Raw genomic sequence first — 21427 nt, forward strand, 5'->3', positions numbered from 1 at the left:
GCATTAAGAGAATTTGAAATTTGAAAATGACAAAGAATTAGTTGACAAGTTGATTGATAATACAGAAAAATCAGATAGAGAATGTCAATCAAGCTTCATTATTTGCACTCTCCTGGATGGTGTTAATGAACAGTGTGGGGTGTGATTCCATCAGGACAAACAATCCATGGAGAAGTACAAAGGAAGGTGGGATGCACTCATGATGGGCAACCATATCTGGTTCTTTGTTTGGGATGATAACGTTCATCACAAAAGACAAAGTTATTCAAATATACATTTTTAAGTAATTTTTTCTACTTTTTAATTTTTAATTGTTTTTGTTTTGGCTTGTTTTCTTGATCAAAGATCAATACTCTGTTCTATACAAAAATTAAACATTGTTGATAAATCTGATATAGTATTACTGCATATTCATTTTTCTTTCATTTCTGGGCAAACTACTGATGCTATGAAAAAAATTAGTCATGTTCAGAATCAGCATAATGAAATTCATAAAGACACACCAAGAAATTAAGATAAAACCTTTTAAATTTTTCACATAGTGTTATTTTAAGGTTATTGAAAGTAAAGGCACAATGCTTTACAAAGTCAGTATAGTTGAATTTTATGAACTCCACAGAAGATTTTCTATAACTCTCTCAAGTATTCATATGTATCTTCTTGAATCTCAGATTTCATTGTTGCTTAACTTTTGGAAACCAGTTTAGGCTATATAATGAAATTTTGCTGTAACTGGCAAGCCACAAACCAGAAGAGAGCATAATGGTGAAAGAACAGAGTTAATACATGCTGCTACCTGGAGACCTTGAAATATTGTAATGTAGAGCACTGCTTTTTGCTCTCTGGCCAGGGGCTCACATCTGGTGAGTATGGGCTTGGCAGACCCAGGGTCCTGAGCTGTATATCATCATCCTTCTCTTTCTTGGTGATTCCTTTCTATTTCTGTCTCTCTCTTTCTTTCAGGGTAACTCCGGAAATTTTTTTTGGCTGGTGCAGCATAAGCCTCAGGCTTCCTTTCGCCATATGGCTAATAATAATGATAATAACTTCTATTACTGGCTGATTTTGGAAATTGTTCGGGTTTAATGGAGAAAGTTTTCGTTCAATTTTTTCACATTGTAATCAATTTAGTTGGTATTGGGAAAATGTTGCACATCCTCTTTTCCTGGAAAATAAGTTTTTTCATCCAGTAAAAAACAAGTTTTATGATAGAAGAGAAGCAATTCTGATATGATTACACTGACACCTCATGGCTTTAATTTTCCTTGGCACAAATCTAAAACAACCGCTGGCCAGGAATGAAACTGGAGCATATAGGCAGGAAAGGCATGGATTTTGTCATTTGGTCCATCTTTGTTTATCTTCTTTCTCCTGGCTTGCTGTTGTTTTTTTTTTGGTTTTTAGGAGCATTAGCAACTAAAGCCATATTGCTCCGGGGATATGCGGTGGTCATTCCCTGACCTTTCCGCATCCTCCACATTTGGTGGTCACGGGCTCAAACCCCTGGGTCTAATCAAGAAGCGTGTGCTACGCACTGCTGCTCCTGCCCACCTGGCTACGGAGGCAGCCTCATGCCTTGCATTGCACATTGTTACCAATATATCACCATATGCTCTCTTTTATCTAGAGAATTTACATAATTGTAAAAAATTATAAATTTTTTGTAAATTTTAATATATAATTTAGTTTTCAGTTCATTACTTTCAGCTGAAGAATGAAAACAGATGTAAAGCTAATTTTGAATATTTTTTTTTTGCACGACTACACATGCTTATACAAATAGACATAGGAATAAAAATAGTATTTGCCTATGTCTATTTGATATATAGCAATTTTTTCCTTTAATCACTTTAGGTATACCACTGCATAACATTCGTATGCAAGATCATCATAAATTGTATTTATTTCATTATCCTATTTGACTATAATAAATATTATTATTACCTGTATAATGGAAAGAAATCAGAAGTGAGTGCAATAGATTTTCTCAATTTATTCTTATTTATAAACTATTAATTTAGCTATAAATGAGAAGCCATTAGAGGAATCATGTTTTATGATTTTCTCAGCTGCCATTAAAGCAAACAATTATTAATACATAATACTGCTATGCCAAAACATAATGGAGCACCACACACAAACAAAATAAACCACAAAGATATGGCAATTGAAAGACATGACATAAGCTTATACTAAGGGATAAATGTAAACATGGATGAAATTGTTTAAGATTGTTCAGTACAAAAAGTTAAAGAAAGGAAGAAAATTTTGCCTTGAACTTGTACTTACTTCTGAAAACAAATATAAAAAAACACAACCAATACTTGCAATGTATGATAAGTGCAGAAACCAGTAAGTATCAAATTATGCATATCATATATGAAGCTGGTAGACTGCACAATTTCATTTTATTTATATGCTGAAATCTGTTTATCAAAGATTATAATTAAGGAGCAAAATAGTGCAAAATAGGAGCAACTCATCTTGTCCATTTTAGTCAATATATAATATGCATAAATTTTATAATTAGTTGCTGCACACTGTTTTATTCTATGACTCTAACTATGAAATTTCATTAAACAAACTTTCTTTAACCTAGTACAACAGTATCAGAGGTAAATAAATAAAACATATTTTATATTTACAGATGATTACACACATATTTCAGTTGATGTTCATGAAACAAATTACAGTTTTGATAGCTATAATACAATAACTGCATCATATTTAACTTAAATTTATACCAATAATCTTTTAATAGTTTATCCACAAAAATATTTATATTTTTGAAATAAACAAAACAAACCTACTGTAAAATAGAAAACTATTTTCATAAATCAAAATTTATATTATACTGTGCAGCATATCTCTAGCCAGACAGTGATTTTTGAATAGAAAAAAATAAAAATTGTACTCTTAAGTTTTCGGATAAAATGTTTAATATGATTCTATGATTTCACATATATACATATATAAAATTCATTGTGACGGTATTGTTTTAATTATGGTCCAGCTGGAAGTAGTACATGTACAATGAACACCTGGTTTTTTATCAAGTAGTTTATAGTCAGAGTTTCCAGCAAGTTTAGTGCAGTGTAATATGGATGAATACAAGTCACGTCCAAAATGAAACCGAATATAATCAAATAAGAATAACACAGCACTTGAAGGAGAAATTAGAACAAGTCAGTCACTTCTATATCATTGAAAGCAAAAAGCAGCAGCAGTGCACATTATCAGTAATAAAATGTATCTCCTAGCAAAGAAAAGAGTATGTGTATTTTATTCACTCAGAAAGAGTGAATAAATAGTGCATACATCACATAAAACTTATTCTTCCCCTTCAGGATACAAGAATGCACGAATATCTTCATTTTTAACAAGGCTCTCCTTTGTTACTTTTGCAGTGCACATTGGGCAGTTCTCTTCAGTTTCAAGAAGCCTAAAAGATAATAAATAAACACATAAATAAATTATATATATATTTGGCTGATCCTGTATAAGCTTGCTTCCTTGCATTATTTGCCAATACTAATACATTCAATTACAGGATTGTCAAAAAAGGCAACTCTGAATTTAAATTACCTACATTTATTTATTTTTTATTTACAGTAAAATAATTTCCTGATTTTAAAAAATTCAATTTATGAACTTTCAGCCTTACAAGAAGCTGAACTTCAGAAACTTGATGAGACATCTTTTGATACAAAATGAAGAAGAATAAAATAAGTGTAGAATTTATGTATTAACATATACAGTACATACCTATACAACATTACAGCATAGTACACTTTATAAAATTCATGTTGCTATTATATTTTATTTATAATCTATCAGAGGCACTGCTATGATTTTCACAATATTTATTGTTTAGTGCAGTTCATCCTCATTATAAATTGGAAATTTCAGAAAAATAAATTTTAAACAAACAAAGAAATATAGTAAAGTACAAACTCTCAAATCCAGCAACCTTGCAGTATTAAGTGAATTTTGGAATGGAATCTTATTGACAGTTATACTAACTCATCTATCACGGCATGGCATAATACTGTAGTGTACACTGAGTGGACAGAAATCACGGGATACCTACCTAGTAACAGGTAGGCCCACATTTTGCCCGGATAAGGGCAGTCACATGGCGAGGCACTCAGTCCATGAAAGTGTTCCACAGCTATTTCCATCCATGCTTGCTGCATTGCCGTCCATAATTCCATTGCATTCCTGGGTGGAGGATCCAAAGCTCGAACGGGCATTTCTGCAGTATCCCAAAGATGCTCCACAGGGTTCATGTCCAGTGAAGGGGGGAGGCCATTCGATGGTAAAATCTGCAGAATGCTCTTTGAAGTAGCCCTTCAGAAGCTTTAAATGTATCATTATCTCCACTAAGTAGCTTTTAATTTTAAGTGCCAAGCTTTCAAAATTACCCAATTTATTAGTACTCCTTCACTATGCTTCTGTAGAAACCACTTGTCTTGTTTTTCTTTTTTTGGAAGCTAAGAATGAATGTGATTTTTCTTCCTCTTTCATCCATCCACGGATCGTTCCTTCTGGAATTTCCACGCTCACAAAATATACTGCATTTTGTTTTGCCACTCTTAACTCTTTTAATAATCTTTGTAACTTTTCTTTTGGTGGACATTACTTCAGTCCTATTGATTTACTAATTTTGTTGCGAATTTATTTCTGATGCTCTAGATTTTACCATGTTTTGAGAGAAGTTCAAAATCAAACTGTCCAGCATATCATAGTGCCAAAGTGAAGTTAATGTGATTTCTCCATATATCACTTGTCAGTACATGTATATTGTTGTTGTTGTTGTCTAGTTTAGCACTCAGAAGTTTTTGCTATCCCTTGCTAATTCTAGCCTAAGAAAGGATGTCATGCATTGTTGTTTATAGAAATTTACTTTGTAACTAATGTAACACTTGACTATGTTAGCTGCATTCCCCACTAAAGGGAGCTTCTTGTAATTAGTATTCCACTGATACTCTTTTACAGCATCTCTAGTTGAGAGGAGAAACTGGGTGTCTACAGTAATTGGTCTCTGATGAGTCCTGTTGTTTAAAAAATGACTGTGTAACTGAATACATTGAAGTGAATATACAGCCAATTTTTAGCTAATTTCCCCTCTTGGAAATATAGTAGTAGGATGTATAGCAGATATGAGTATATATAGTATTCACTTTTTCCAGTTTCCAACAAGAAATTGCTAGTTTTTTGAACACACTATTTTTTTCCATAATTCATTTTGGCGGAAATTATCATATCCATGGTATATCTGAAACTGTGGTATGAAGAAGTATATTATATTGAGGTTGCACTGTATTATAAAGCAGACACTAGTACTACAGCATGCACATTTTCATGCAAATTAAGGATAGGTCCCATAAAAGTGATACATTATAAACAATCACCCCATTTTGAAACTTATTTTTCTCAATACATATTATGCTATGATTGGTAAATAATATTAAAACTCATATAACATTAAATAAAAATTAATCAAAACAAAACATACATGAATACTGTTTTGAGAGCTGATCTTTCAATCAGAGGAAAGGGGAACATCTTGTATTGATCTCAGGCCAGTTTTTTTAAAGAATGAATGCAAGGTCAATTGTCTAGCTTGCTTCTTTTTCTCTTCTAAAATATAACTGTTCAGGAGATCCCCCAATTTTCTTTATTACAGCAATATTTAGCTAATTTTTCCTCTTGGAAATATGATGGCAGGATGTATAGTATTCACTTTTTCCAGTTTGAATATACTACTTTTAGGGAATATGATCATACCTGCAGCATATCGAAAACTGCAATATGAAGAAGTGTGTTATGGCGAGAGTGCACTGTATTTGTTGTCATTTTTTAACCTGCAAAGTGAGTGGTGTACAAAAGGCATTGCACCTGTTGATTTTTATTTCTGACATAAATTCTTGGCAAAAACTACTAAAGTAATATTATGCACTTTATAATATACCTGGGAGTAATAATCCTCATGATAAAAAAAATATATAAAATACTATTCATTACAATTATATTTTATTGAGATATATTTATCAAACAAATAGTTCAAAATGCTTACTTGTAAAAGTCAGAATATATGGCAGAAAAATGACACTGTGGACAGCACGTGAAATCTTCTTTTATTATATGGTGGCCCTTAAATTATTATTAGAAATTATCTAAAGCTTAATAATTAATAAGATTGCAAAGTAAGATTTTTTATATAATAAGAATATTTTATAAATACAGTTTTATAATAATATATATAATTAAATTGTCTATAACATTTAAACAGTGTTACTATTAAAGCTGGGGGTTAGAGGGGGAACAGGCATTCTGTTATCAGACACTCAGTCTAAAACACTGATGGATCCAGCGTCTCTCTATTTTAGAAGATTCAGGAGAAATCCAGTTGGCCTGCCTCCCTAAAATCCACTCATGCACACCTTCTCGATGGTAAGCCCTGTTATGTCACTTTGGTGGCAACGAACGTGTAAAGTGGTTCTCTTCAAGATGCCTGGTTTCACTCAGTTTCCACTCCCACCTCTTACAGCAGCTAGAGGATCAGAGTGGAAGCAGAGGATGCTAAGAATATCTGGGTATGACCAGGCTGTCATGACAGAAACTGAACTTGAACTGTTACAATGTGAGATTACTCATGGGTGAAGATAGGATATTAGAGCTGGAAAAGGAATTAGAAAATGTGAATTGGAATATCATCAGTTTGGCTGAAACAAGAAGGAGAAATGAATCATAAGTTTATTAAGTGGAAATCTGTTGTACACCAATGGAAACAGTGAAAAGAGCAAAGGTGGAGTTGGCTTTATGGTCCATAAAGATATAAAAAAACAACATTTTGGAATTCAAAAGTACATCAAGAAGGGAGTCAAGACTACTACTCGGAATTTCTAAGAGGTAGAAACTAAAGGTTATTAATGATTTATGCACCAACATCGAGCCATGATGATGAAGAGTTTGAAGAAACGTACACCGAAATTGAGAGACTTCTAGATGAACAGAAAACCCACTACACCATTATTATGGGGGACTTCAATGCTAAGGTTGTAAAGAGACAAAGCAGTACAGAAAGGGAAACCATAGGAAATTTTGGAATTGGTGAAAGAAATGAAAGAGGCGAAAGACTTGTGGAATTTGTAGAATCTTGAGAAATGTTAGTAATAAACACTTTTTTTAAAAGAAAAAGATGAACAGAAAGTGGGCATGGAAGAGTCCAAATGGATTAACAACTAATGAAATCGACTTCATCCTCACTAATAGAAGATATATTGTGAATGACGTTACCGTCCTGAACAAGGTAACTGTTGTAAGTGATTGATCACAGAATGTTAAGATGCACACATGATATAGATGTAAGAAAAGAAAGGAAAAAACTGACTTGAATAAATAATACAAAGGTCTTTGAGATAACAGAAGAGGAGAAAAAGCAGTATGCACTGAACTTAAGAACAAGTTTGAGCTTCTGCAGACCTTTCAAGACCAAGATATCGACGAGTAATATAACTTTCTGAAAGTGATAAACCTTAGAAACCTATAGGTAAAAAGAAATCCAAAGAAGAAAAAATTAGTCAAGACACAAGATGAATTGGTGATGACAAATGAAGAGCAAGATAAACACTGACAAGGACAAAATTGAGTATACTGAGTTATGCAAAGCCATTAGAAAGAGACTCAGAGAGGACATAAGAAGATTTAACACACAAAAAGTAGAAAAAGCATTAAGGGAAAATAAAGGACTTATATCAGCAGTCATGAGCAGTAAAAAAAAAAAAAAAAAAATGATACTAAAACTGAAGAATAGTGATGGTGTACTTAAACATAGCAGAGAAGGAATAATTCAAATAGCAGAAAACTACTATAAAGAATTATATAAGGAGCGAGGACATGATGCAAGCAGTGGGAAGATGGATCACAAATTAGCAAAACATACAACATACCCGATATTCTTCCTGATGAGGTAGAACATACATTCAGTGACGGCTCGTGACTTTAATATATGGGGATGCTGCTTCTTAAAGTTACATTAAATTAGCATTAGTAGAGGCATTTGATGCAAGAAAGCAAGCTTATGCAGCACCAGCCAAAAAAAAAAAAAAAAAAAACCCATTTCCACTTCACCCCTCTGTTTGTTCAAAATACCTGTCCAGCTGAGCCTTAAACTTATTTAGGCTATCAACCTCCACTACAAGGGATGGAAGTCTGTTCCACCAACCAACCACCCGGTGGCTAAAGGCAAATTTCCGCACGTCTATTTTACACCTGTCTTTCCTCAATTTGAATTTATGCCCTCTCAGGTGATTATTCTGAGCTAGAGGAAGAATCCCATCAGCATTGCGCATGCTCAAACCATTCAAGGCTTTATACACCTCTATCAGATCACCTTGCTGGTGCCTAGTCTCCAGACACTGTAATTTGCAAAACTTAAGCCTTTCTTCGTAAGAGCACCCCTTTGTTCCATTCACTAATCTTGTTGCCCTTCTCTGTACTCATTCCAGCAGCTCTACATCCATCTTGAAATGAGGCCTCCAGACCTGTATACAGTACTCTAGGTGTGGCCTGACCATTGCCTTATACAAGGGAATAATCACCTCCTTATCCCTGCTGGAAAAATTCCTGTATATCATTGACAATACTCCATGAGCTACTCTTGCAGCCCGTCTGCACTTCTCAGAGAACTTCATATCTGCCTGCACAACCACCCCCAAGTCCCTTTCATTCTCTACCACTGTCAGTGTAGTACCAGAGATGATACGTTGCTCTGGGGTTGCTGTTTCCCATGTGTAGTACTTTACATTTGTCAATGTTAAACTTCATTTGCCACCTCTCAGCCCATCTGCTCAACCTTTCCAGATCCTGTTGCAGCAGCATAGTGTCAGTAGTGTCCTTGACAACCCTGCCAACCTTTGTATTGTCTGCAAACTTGGACATTAAGCTTGATATACCATCATCAATATCATTTATAAATACAGAAAACAATAAATGGACCCAACACTGAGCCCTGTGGGACTCCACTAATAACATTAGTCCACGATGAGCAGTGTCCATTGATTACCACTCTCTGTCTTCTCCCCCTCAACCACCCCTTTATCCATAGCAGCAATCTGCCTCCAATGTCCACTGCTCCAATTTGTGTAGCAGTCTTCCATGTGCAACAGTATCAAAAGCCTTTCTAAGATCCAAGTATATAATATCAAAGCTATTCCCTGCATCCAGTTCTTTTGTGACTGCATCATAGTATCCAATCAAATTGGTCAGGCAAGACTTCCCCTTAACAAAACCATGCTGTGTCCGAGCTATAACTGAAGTCTTGTCTAAATGATCCTGCAATGCTTCTTTAACCAGTGCCTCCATTAATTTTCCTGGAACAGAAGTTAAGCTCACAGGTCTATAATTACTTGTGCCTTTGATCCTCCTTTGTGAATTGGGATCACATTTGCACATTTCCAGTCTATGGGTACCTCCCCTGAGTCCAAGGAAGCTCTCATAATTATGGCTAAGGGTTTGCTTACTTCCTTTGCTGCCTCCTTTAATATAACTGGATAGATCCCATCCACCCCGGGTGCCTTTCTGATTCAACCAATCTGTTTCATCCCCTTCCTTCTAGAGTTTACATAAGTAAAGAACTCTTTGCTGTTTTTCTTTGCATCCCTTGCCAAGGATTTCTCGTAATCTGCCTTCCCCTGCCTAACCTCCTTTGTAACTTGGTTGCATATTACTTGTATCTATCATAGGCTTCTGTGTCATGTGTTAATTTGTAAGTATCCCAGCATTTTTCTTCTCTGCCATATGCTTCATTAGTTCATCTGACATCCATTTTGGCCTAAACCTTGAACAATATTTCTTATTTGGTATGTAAAGCCTAGTAGCTTCCAAGATAAGTTCTTTGAATGCTTCCCATTTTGAATTTGCTGTTGGTAACATTATCAGTTGGTCCCACTGTATAGAATTTAAATACTGTCTCAGTCCATCGTAGTCGCCTTTATGGAAGCAATAACCCTTCCCTTTACCGCTAATGGTAGTTACCTCTTTGAGTAAATCCCACTTCAGCACACTGTGATCACTGCCACCTAGTGGTTCATTTATCTGCAGATTCTTAATACATGAAGAATCACTGCTGATAATCAAATCAAGAGTATTACTCCCTCTAGTTGCCTCCCGAACATGCTGATGTAGAAAACAATCATCCAATAAATCCACAAAAGCCCTGCTAGTGTGTGAGTGACCAGCCCCCAAATTCCAGTCAATATCTGGGAAATTAAAATCTCCCATTATAAGACTCTCTGATTTACTGGCCCACTCTATTTCCCTGTACAGTTTCTTATTATACTCATCAGAGTCATTAGGCCTATAGCACACTCCTACTCTCAATTTTGATCTACCAATGCTTATGTCACACCAAACTGACTCAACACTGCACTGTCCAGCGATGTCGACTGGCTTCATTTCCTTGGTTTTTATGTGTTTCTTAACTAATAGCATAACCCCTTCCCCATTCCTATCCTGTCTATCCTTTCTGTAGACGTTGAACTCCCCAAATTGCAGTTCTGCATCCCTTATATCTGTGTGACACCACGTCTCTGATATCCCAACAATATCTGCCTTTGATGTTTTGAGCAATACCTCAAATTAATCAAATTTATTTACTAAACTCCTAGCATTGGTGTACATGCAAGTATACCTGCACCTGTTTCTATTCTTAGCTACCCTAACACAACCCATGTGTTTACTTGTACCGCAATGGCTCCCAGCAGTCTCTGAAATATCATGCATCTTGTTTTTCAGGCTAAATTGCCTTGGTTACAAGACAGGTAGATATAGATGATAATAATAATAATAAACAAGTTAAAAATACTACAAAACACTAACTGGACACTTTCCATTAACAGATTTGGGTAATCTCAAAATTTTATTTAAAAATAAAATCCATTCTTTGGTTTTTATTTGTTGAAAATAGATTAATAACTTTTTCATTCAAGTTTGGTTCAATGTTCAAATTGGCACTGCTTGCTCTGCAGTTCCTTTGACTCATTTATCATCTCTAAAAAATGCATATTGGCAACCTGCCAACTAGGCATTGATTCAACCACTGGGGCCGAACTGTGGAACTGTGTAGCGTACGGTTCCACCTACAGTTAAACTTCAAATTTGAAAACGATTTTTCAACTGTTTTTATTCATTTATTATTGAAATGATTATTGGAAATAGAGGATGAGTATTGCGGCACCTGTTAATAAAAATATTCATTGCATTGCATTGTTCTTCACAAAATTTCATATAACTCCACTGACTGTACATTAGCATTAGCAAAGGCACATGATGCAAGAAAGCAAACTTTCTTGCATTATGTGCATTGCATCAAGTTTGTTCCAGCAATCAACCCACCCGGTGGTTAAAGGTAAACTCCGCACATCTATCCCACAACCGTCTTTCCTCAATTTGAAGTTATGCCCTCTCAATTATTCTGAGCAAGAGGAAGAATCCCATCAGCATTGAGCATGCTCAAACCATTCAAGGCTTTATACACCTCAATCAGATCACCTCGCAGGTGCTTAGTCTCTAGACACTGTAATTTGCAAAACTTAAGCCTTCCTTCATAAGAGCAACCCTTTGTTCCATTCACTAATCTTGTTGCCCTTCTTTGTATTCATTCCAGCAGCTCTACATCCTTCTTAAAATTAGGCCTCCAGCCCTGTATACAGTACTCAAGGTGTGGTCTGACCATTGTCTTATACAAGGGGATAATCACCTCCTTATCCCTGCTAGAAAAAGTCCTGTATATCATTGACAAGACACCTTGAGCTATTCTTGCAGACTGTCTGCACTGCTCAGATAACTTCATATCTGCCTGCACAATTACCCCCCAGGTCCTTTTCATCCATTACCACTGTCAGTGTGGTACCACAGAGTTGATACATTACTCTGGGATTACTGTTTCCCATATGGAGTACTTTACATTTGTCAATGTTAAACTGCATTTGCCACCTCTTAGCCCATCTGCTTAAATTTTCTAGATCCTGTTGCAGCAGTGTACTGTCATTAACAACCCTGCCAACCTTCGTATCATCTGCAAAGTTGGACATTAAGCCTGATATACCATCATAAATATCATTTATAAATACACAAAATAACAATGGACCCAACACTGAACCCTGAGGGACTCCACTAATAACAGTCCACGAAGAGCAGTGTCCATTGATTACCACTCTCTGTCTTCTCATACTCAACCATATCTTTATCCATAGCACCAATTTGCCTCCAATGCCACACTGCTTCTATTTGTGCAGCAGTCTTCCATGTGCAACAGTATCAAAGGCTTTTCTAAGATTCAAATATATGATATCAAAGTTATTCGTTGCATCCAGTTCCTTTGTGACTACATCATAGTATCCAATCAAATTAGTCAGACAAGACTTCCCCTTAACAAACCCATGCTGTGCCCGAGCTATAACTGAAGTCTTGTCTAGATGATCCTGCAATGCCTCTTCAACCAATGCCTCCATTAATTTCCCTGGAACAGAAGTTAAACTAACAGGTCCGTAATTACCTTTGTCTCCCTTTGATCCTCCTTTGCGGATTGGGGTCACATTTGCTCATCTCCAGTTCAGGGGTACCTCCCCTGAGTCTAGGGAAGCTCTCATAATTATGGCTAAGGGTTTGCTTACTTCCTTTGCCGCCTCCTTTAATATAACTGGATAGATTCCATCCACCCCAGGTGCCTTTTTTGTGATTATCTTCAACAATTTCTGCTCCACTTTACTCTCAGTTATTACAATAATATCTAGCTTACTGCCAGAGTTGAATACACCTCTGGCATTCCCCTCCCTGAATAACTCCTCATGTGTGAATGTCGATTCAAAATATTCATTTAGTTTGTTAGCTGCCTGAGCAGGATCATCAACAATTGAACCATCGACATCAAGTGGACCAATCTAATTTATCCCCTTCCTTCTTGAGTTTACATAAGTAAAGAACTCTTTGCTGTTTTTCTTTGCATCCTTTGCCAAAGATTTCTCGTAATCTGCCTTCGCCTGCCTAACCTCCTTTGTAAGTTGGTTACAGACCAGCTTATATCCATCATAGGCATTTGTGTCACGTGTTAATTTGTATGTATCCCATGCAGTTTTCTTCTCTGTCTCATGTCTAATTAGTTCATCTGACATCTATTTAGGCCTAAATCTTGAACAATATTTCTTTGTTGGTATGAAAAGCCTAGTAGCTTTCAAGTTTAATTCTTTGAATGCTTCCCATTTTGAATTTGCTGTTGGTAACATCATCAGTTGGTTCCACCGTATAGAATTTAAATACTGTCTGAGACCACCATAGTCACCTTTACAAAAGCAAAAACCCTTCCATTTACCCCTGATGGTAGTTACCTCTTTGAGTAACTCCCACTTCAGCACACTGTGATCACTGCCACCTAGTGGTTCCTTTATCTGCAGATTCTTGATGCATGAAGAATCATTATCGATAATCAGATCAAGAGTATTACTCTCTCTAGTTGCCTCCCAAACATGCTGCTGTAGAAAACAATCATCCAACAAATCCACAAAAGCCTTGCTAGTGTGTGAGTGACCAACCAAGAAATTCCTGTCAATATCTGGGAAATTAAAATCTCCCATTATAAGACACTCTAATTTACTGGCCCACTCTATTTCTCTGCACAATTGCTCATTATACTCATCAGATTCATTAGGCCTATAACATACACCTACTCTCATTTTTCCTTTCCCAGTGCTTATGTCACACCAAACAGACTCAACATTGCATCCTCCAACATCAATTGGATGCACTTCCTTAGATTTTATGTGTTTCTTAACTAACAGCATAACCCCTCCCCCCCCTTCCTGTCTATCCTTTCTGTACATGTTGTACTCCCCAAATTCCAGTTCTGCACTGCTTATGTCTGTGTGACACCATGTCTTTGATATCCCAACAATATCTGCCTTTGATGTCTTGACTAGCACTTCAAGCTCATTGAATTTATTAATTATACTCCTAGCATTGGTGTACATGCAAGTATATATGCACCTGTTCCTACTCTTAGTTACCCTAACACAGCCCATGTATTTACTTATTCCACTATGACTCCCAAAAGTCCTGGAAATTCCCATTGCCTTGCTTTCCAGGCTGCTGCTCAATTGCATTTTAATAGAAGTACTGCAAGAATCACATTTAGATTTAAAAGGCTGGGGGTGTTGCAGTTCCACAGTGCCTACCAACAAGCTGCCCCTGCATGCATTGAAGAAAATAAAGAATCAGAAGCCCCAGGGGTGAAGATGAAGTTACTCTAGAGTTGTTAAAATTGGGAAGATACATTACACAGAAATGTGCAGGCAGGCAGATATGAAGTTCTCTGAGCAGTGCAGACGGGCTGCAAGAGTAGCTCATGGTGTCTTTTCAATGATATACAGGAATTTTTCTAGCAGGGATAGGGAGGTGATTATTCCCTTGTACAAGGCAATGGTCAGGCCACACCTTGAGTACTGTATACAGGTCTGGAGGCCTCATTTCAAGAAGGATGTAGAGCTACTGGAATGAGTACAGAGAAGGGCAAAAAGATTAGTGAATGGGACAAAGGGTTGCTCTTACGAAGAAAGGCTCAAGTTTTGCAAATTACAGTGTCTGGAGCTAGGAACTGGCGAGGTGATCTGATAGAGGTGTACAAAGCCTTGAATGGTTTGAGCATGCTCAATGCTGATGGGATTCTTCCTCTTGCTCAGAATAATTGCCTGAGAGGGCATAAATTCAAATTGAGGAAAGACAGATGTAGGATAGATGTGCGGAAATTTGCCTTTAGTCAGCGGGTAGTTGGTTGGTGGAACAGACTTCCATCCCTTGTTGTGGAAGTTGATAGCCTAAATAAATTTAAGGCTCAGCTGGAAGGAACGAACGGAGGGGTGAAGTGGAAGGTGTTTTTTTTTTGTTTTTTTTTTGGCTGATGCTGCATAAGCTTGCTTTCTTGCATCATATGCCTCTACTAATGCTAATGCTAAATACATTAGGAAAGGCATGACTCCTAAGGATTGGGATAATGCAATCATAATTTTGCTGTATAAGAAAGTTACAGACCAATTAGCTTGGTATTCCACATCTACAAGTTGTTTACAAGGGTTGTTACGAACAGATTAGGAAGAATCAACAGAAAGAGCAAGCTGGCTTTATGACAGAATTCTCAACTATGGATCATCTTCATGTAATATTGCAGCTAATGGAGGAAGCAAATGAATATAAAACAGAATTATGCCTGGCATTTGTGGATTATGAAAAGGCATTTGACTCCATACAGTATAAGGCAATGTTTTGGGAACTGGAAAGACAAGGCATAGACACCCAATACATTATGACTTTGAAGAAAATATGTGAGAACGCTACCTCCGTTATTAGACTAGACAAAGACAGTAGGAAATTTAAAATTGAGAAAGGATTTCGACAAGGAAACGCAATATCTCCAAAGTTCTTTACTGCTGCCCTGGAGGAAGCTTTCAGAAGACTGGACTGGTCGCAGAAAGGAATCGATATGAATGGAGAGTACCTAAACCATTTACATTTGTAGATGACATTGTGATCATAAACCATGATCCACAAGAATTAGAGGAAAATCTTAATCATTTATGCAGAGTTAGTAAGGATTTCGGACTAAAGATGAATATGGCTATTAGCTGTAATAATGATAAATGGCTGGAAGTCAAGAGAAGAATAAATTTCAGATGAATAGCATTCAGGAAATATAGTTACATACTGAGGAGAAATATCCCAATTTGTCTGAAATGTAAAATAACGAACTGATATATACTCCCCACTATGACTTATGAAAGTGAAACTTGGGCACTCACCAAAAGAATGGAAGAAAACTGAAAACTACACAGTGAAGAATAGAACTAATTATATTAGGAATGGACGGTTGGATAAGAAAAGAAACACATGGATCAGGCAGCAAACACAAACCTAAAGAACTGAAATGGACTTTGGCAGGACATATAGCTTGATGACAGATGGACTAAGAAAATAATAGTACCCAAGAGGAGCTAAAAGAAAACCTGGAAGACAACAACGGAGATGGACAGATGAAATTCACGAGTTTGTAGATAATAAATGAATGGCCATTGTACTAAACAGAAGGAACTGGAAAGGCCTTCATTCTGAAGTGGATTGAAAATGGATGATGATGACTATTAAAGTTATAAAACACTCATATTTTGTTGAAATAAAATGATTACATCTCAACTCTAGAGAAAATGTCTTATTCCTGAGGATACTGCCGTACTCAACCATCTCTTTATACATTGCTGTAACTTTCCCATAGTGCCTAATACTCCAATTTGTGTAGCAATCTTTCATGCGAAACAGTTAAAAGCTTTAGTAAAGTCTAAGTATATGATGTCAAAATTATTTCTTGCATCCAGTTCCTTTGTTACCGTATCATTTTATCTGTATCATTATCTACTGATAATCAGACTGATGAGGTAAGGCCTCCACTTAACATTCATGCTGTTTGTTTGTTTGTTATTTGGTTTTTAGGAGCATTAGCAACTAAGGCCATATTGCTCCGGGGATATGCGGTGGTCATTCTCTGACCTATCCGCATCCTTCGTATTTGGTGGGCACAAGCTCAAACCCTGGTCTAATCAAGAAGCATGTGCTACGCACTGCTGCTCCTGCCCACCTGGCTACGGAGGTGCCCATTCATGCTGTGACTTCATGTATAACTGCATTCCTGTCAAGATAATCCTATAATACTTTCTTAGCCACTGAAACTATTATTTACCTGGGGGGGGGGAAAGTCCAGCTAACAGGTCTGTAATTACTCACTTTGCCCTTTTATCACCCTTTGTAAATAGGAGAGACATTTTCACATCTTCAACTTATGTACCTTCAAACTTCCTAGATTCAAGGATGCTTTCATAATTATATAAACTGGCTTGCTCCTTCTTTTAATATAACTGGATAGATTCCATCAACCCCAGGTGCCTTTAATTACTTTTAGCTTCAACAATTTCTTGTCCACCTTCTTAGTTATCACAAAATCATTTGGCTACTAGTTATAACTTGGTGTATACTTCTGGTATGCTCATCCTTAAAAATTTTACACATCACTATAGATGTAAAATATTTGTTTTTTGTCAGCAATCTCAACAGAATCATCAATAGTTATGTCATTTTATCTAATGGTTCAGTGTGGATTTATCCCTTTCCTTCTAGTGTTATCATAAGCAAAGCATTCTAATAATCTGTATTAACTTGCCTAATCCCTTTGGTGAATTGATTGCTGATTAGCTTGTACTTACTGTAGGTTTCTGTGTCACTAGATAATTTATAATCATCCCATGCATTTTCTTCTGTACCACTAATCCCAACAGTTTATCTGACATCTAATTATGTCTAAATCTCGAACAATATCTCTTGGTATAAAAATCTTAGTAGCTTCTATGAATGCTTTCCATTTAGAATTTGCAAATGGTATTGTCATCAGCTGGTTCCACTGAAAAGAAGTTAAAAACTGTCTAAGGCACTGTAGCCACCTTTATGAAACCAAAATCCTTCCCTTTACCTTAACAGCAGTTATCTTTAACTAAATTCCATATCGATATATTATGACCACTGCTGATAATTAGATCAAAAGTATTGCTTTCTCTTGTTTGCTTCTATAACATGCTGATATATACTCACATGTACTGTGTACAGATATTGACTGGAATTTGTGAGCCATGTACTCAAATTCCAGTCAATATCTGGGAAACTTAAAATGCCCCATTATAAGACATTCAATTTGTTGGTTCACTTTATTTGTCTGACAGCAGTTATCTTTAACTAAATTCCACATTGATATATTATGACCACTGCTGATAATCAGATCAAAAGTATTGCATTCTCTTGTTTGCTTCTATAACATGCCGGTATGTACTCACATGTACTGTGTACAGATATTGACTGGAATTTGCGAGCCACGTACTCAAATTGCAGTCAATATCTGGAAACTTAAAATGCCTCATTATAAGCCATTCAATTTGTTGGTTCACTGTATATGTCTGTATAGCTGTTTATTATACTCATTAAAATCATTTGGCTTATAACATACTCTCTCTGATTTTTGTTTTCCCTATGTTTATGTCACACTAAACTGCTCAACACTCCATGGTCTGCTTGAATCAACTAGGTTAACTGCCTAAGATGATATGGGCTTCTGAACATGCATAACTCCATGTCTACCCACTCCTATCTTGTCTATCCCTTCTGTACACTTTGTACTCACAATTACAAATTCCATATCCCTTATGTCTGTTTGTTATTTGGTTTTTAGGAGCATTAGCAACTAAGGCCATATTGCTCTGGGGATTCTCCGTATTTGGTGGTCACGGGCTCGAATCCCAGTCTAATCAAGAAGCGTGTGCTACTGCTGCTCCTGCCCACCTGGCTATGGAGGCGTCCCCTTATGTCTGAGGGGCACTGATTTTTCTATAATGTCCACATTTAATGACTTAAAAAGAATTTCTCCAGGCAATGCTGTTATCATTGACGGTTCACATAGGCACTGGAAATGGTATGAGAGCTTGCAGATTTACTCTTCAGAACATAATACTAGTTATAACTTGGTTATAACTGAGACCATAATTCTTGGATGGGATGAACAGTTCCGCCTGGCATGCTCCTGAGGCATTTCTGGTCTCCATGCAAGTATGGAGGAAAAATTTCCATGCTTCTACAGTAACATATGCTGTTAGCTGTGATCCTGCTGATGTTATTTAAGGATGTGCTGTGACAGTAAAGTTCCTCTGTTGATAAGGGAGGTGGTTGCCTTTGAAAGCTATGGTGTTGTTTTATGGCTTTTAGTTTGTAATATTTCATGTATATTTTAATTTTATCTACATTTTTATCACTTTTCACTCCACAGTTGTCAGTCTATTTTCTTTTTACATCAAATTTTATCCTGTTTTATTTTTATTTTAATAAAGTTCTGGTAATATACAGTTGGTGTATTCAATTGCAGTTAGTATGAGTCATAACTTTGCCAACCACTGAGGCCTATTTGAAGAAGAGAAAGAATCTTCTAATCGTGTCTGTAGTGATGTTAAAGGTTCTTTGCATATAAAGCGTTTAGGGCTTAAGCCTTAAGCTATGGAAAAGTCTAGACTATGTATAAGTATAGTGCGAAAGCAATAATACATAGCCAAATCTGAATGAACAGAATATTAGCAAAGCGGCATTGTTTTAAGTTATATCTCATATTGTGAATACTTTCACAACGAGTTGCCATGATATTGCACTACTTCGAATAAGTAACGCTTCACCTGAGGAGAAGACTAATGTTACTTATTCTCGGATGGATACCACCACCCAGACAGCACCATTTTGAATTATGGTATGGGATATCATTCTCGGTTATCCTCATACTATCCCTATTAGACTTAGAAAAGGGATAAAGATGTAGGAAAGTGATAGTAGGAGAGGTAGAGGAAGGAAATGCCATAGAAGGAAGAAAGAGGCAGTTGCTCCTTCATCTCACACTCAAAAGTTCATATATTCCTTGAATAGGCAACGCTTCCCCAGTAGAGAAGATTGTTGTTACCTATTCGAGGAAACTCAGTGGCCATCAGGCCCTTCTTCGGTGGGTGGGTAGGTACCCGAGTGATGCAATGATGGAAAAACAGTTATGAAGTATAACTCCACAATATGAGAGATGCCTGATGGTGTATGATGTATTTAGACTATAAAGCATTTAGGGTGTAAGCCTCAAGCTATGGAAAAGTTTGTTTGTTGTTTGGTTTTTAGGAGCATTAGCAACTAAGGCATATTGCTCCGGGATATGCGGTGGTCATTCCCTGACCTTTCCGCATCCTCCGTATTTGGTGGTGACGAGCTCGAACCTCGGTCTAATCAAGAAGCGTGTGCTACGCACTGCTGCTCCTTCCCACCTGGCTACGGAGGCGCCTTTATGGAAAAGTTTCTCATATTGTGGACTTATACTTCATAACTGTTTTGCCATCATTGCATCACTCGGGTACTTACCCACCCACTGAAGAAGGGCCAAATAGCCCTGAAATGGCATCAGGGGGAGCCTGATGATGTCCAGAGTTTCCAAGAATAGGTAACAACAGCCTTCTCCACTGGGGAAGCGTTGCCTATTCGAGGAGTTTATGAGTTTTTGAGTGGTGTGAGTTGAAGGAGTTACTGTCCCTTTCATTCTTCTACACCGTTTCTTTTTCTCTTCCACTCCTACTATTACTTTCCCTCTACCTTTTTGCTTTTCTAAGTCTAATAGGGACAACTGGATAGTCGAGTTATTATCCCACACAAATACAAAACAGCCCTGAAACGGTGCCGTCTGGGTGGTAGTATCCATTTGAGAATAAGTAACATTAGTTTTCTCCTCAGGTGACGCGTTACTTATTCGAAGTAGTGCAATATCATGACAACTCATTGTGAAGGTATTCACAATATGAGATATAACTTAAAACGATGCCGCTTTGCTAATATTCTGTTCACTCAGATTTGGCTATGTATTATTGATGCTTTTGCACTATACTTATACATAGATTCTTTGCATATAATAAAGAGTTGTGAAAGATATCAAGATCTGGATGATGAATACTGTAGAGATATGGATATAAACTCCATAGATTGGGGGGAGGCAATCCAGGACCCATTAAAGTTTATATTTTGCTGAGTATGTCAATAACATGATTTATAGTTTAGGTGACCATATATTTGGAGAAAATGAAGGACAAACCTGAAAAAATAAATGGCAAAAATAAATAGGTTCATAAGGATAAAAAAAAAAAGTTTATTTTTATTACTTTGTTTTGCAAAGGAAAGTTCAAGAGAAAAACAAAGAAAAACTTTATTTAAAATATCACACTCATGAAATAAGATAAGTGTAAATCCAGCAAATATCTTTAATTATGAATACTTTGGAGCTTTTGAGACAATCATGTCTCTTCTTCAACAGAGTTTGAACTTAATGGATACAGTTATGCGTGCAGTGAGGCATGTGAAGGCACGTTATTCAGTCATTAAACTGGCGTTCACTGTTGCTGCAGGGACATGCGCAGTTCTTCTCCAGTGCTGGTCAAGGTATAAAATGGTTGTCTCCAAGATGGGGTGCAGTCTCATGCCCTTGCAGCAGTTCATGGCTCTCGAATTGCTCAATATATTGAGTGACTCCAAAGCTCCAAAGTATTCATAATTAAAGATATTTACTGGATTTACACTTATCTTATTTCATTGTACCATTGATCCCAGTACAACAGGCCCAGTTATACTTATATCACACTCATATTTTAAAAAGTCATAAAACTGCATACAAACTCATATCAAAATTGCATTTAGTATAAATGCATTCTTCCACTGTTTCAACTTTTAGTTGTGTTTTTTCGTTGGCCCACATACTGCTTATTACTGAAAACATTCTATC

The 21427-nt window shown here is 36.6% G+C and overlaps 1 protein-coding gene across 1 annotated transcript in view; it reads right to left on the minus strand.

Moving 5' to 3' along the window:
• Positions 1-3015: 3015 nt before the first annotated feature.
• Oseg6 (intraflagellar transport protein Oseg6) overlaps positions 3016-21427 on the minus strand; it is a 690115-nt gene continuing 671703 nt past the window's right edge. Inside the window, exons 35-36 of the mRNA XM_090372456.1 lie at positions 6080-6156; positions 3016-3442 (exon numbers count right to left, since the gene is read on the minus strand). Coding sequence (XP_090228582.1) covers positions 3331-3442; positions 6080-6156 — 189 coding nt within the window. The 3' untranslated portion in view covers positions 3016-3330. The remainder of the gene's footprint in view (positions 3443-6079; positions 6157-21427) is intronic.

This window comes from Mastigoproctus giganteus, chromosome 1, assembly GCF_048544385.1.
Source record: "Mastigoproctus giganteus isolate SK-2022 chromosome 1, ASM4854438v1, whole genome shotgun sequence".
In the NCBI taxonomy this organism is placed as follows: Eukaryota; Metazoa; Arthropoda; class Arachnida; order Uropygi; family Thelyphonidae; genus Mastigoproctus; species Mastigoproctus giganteus.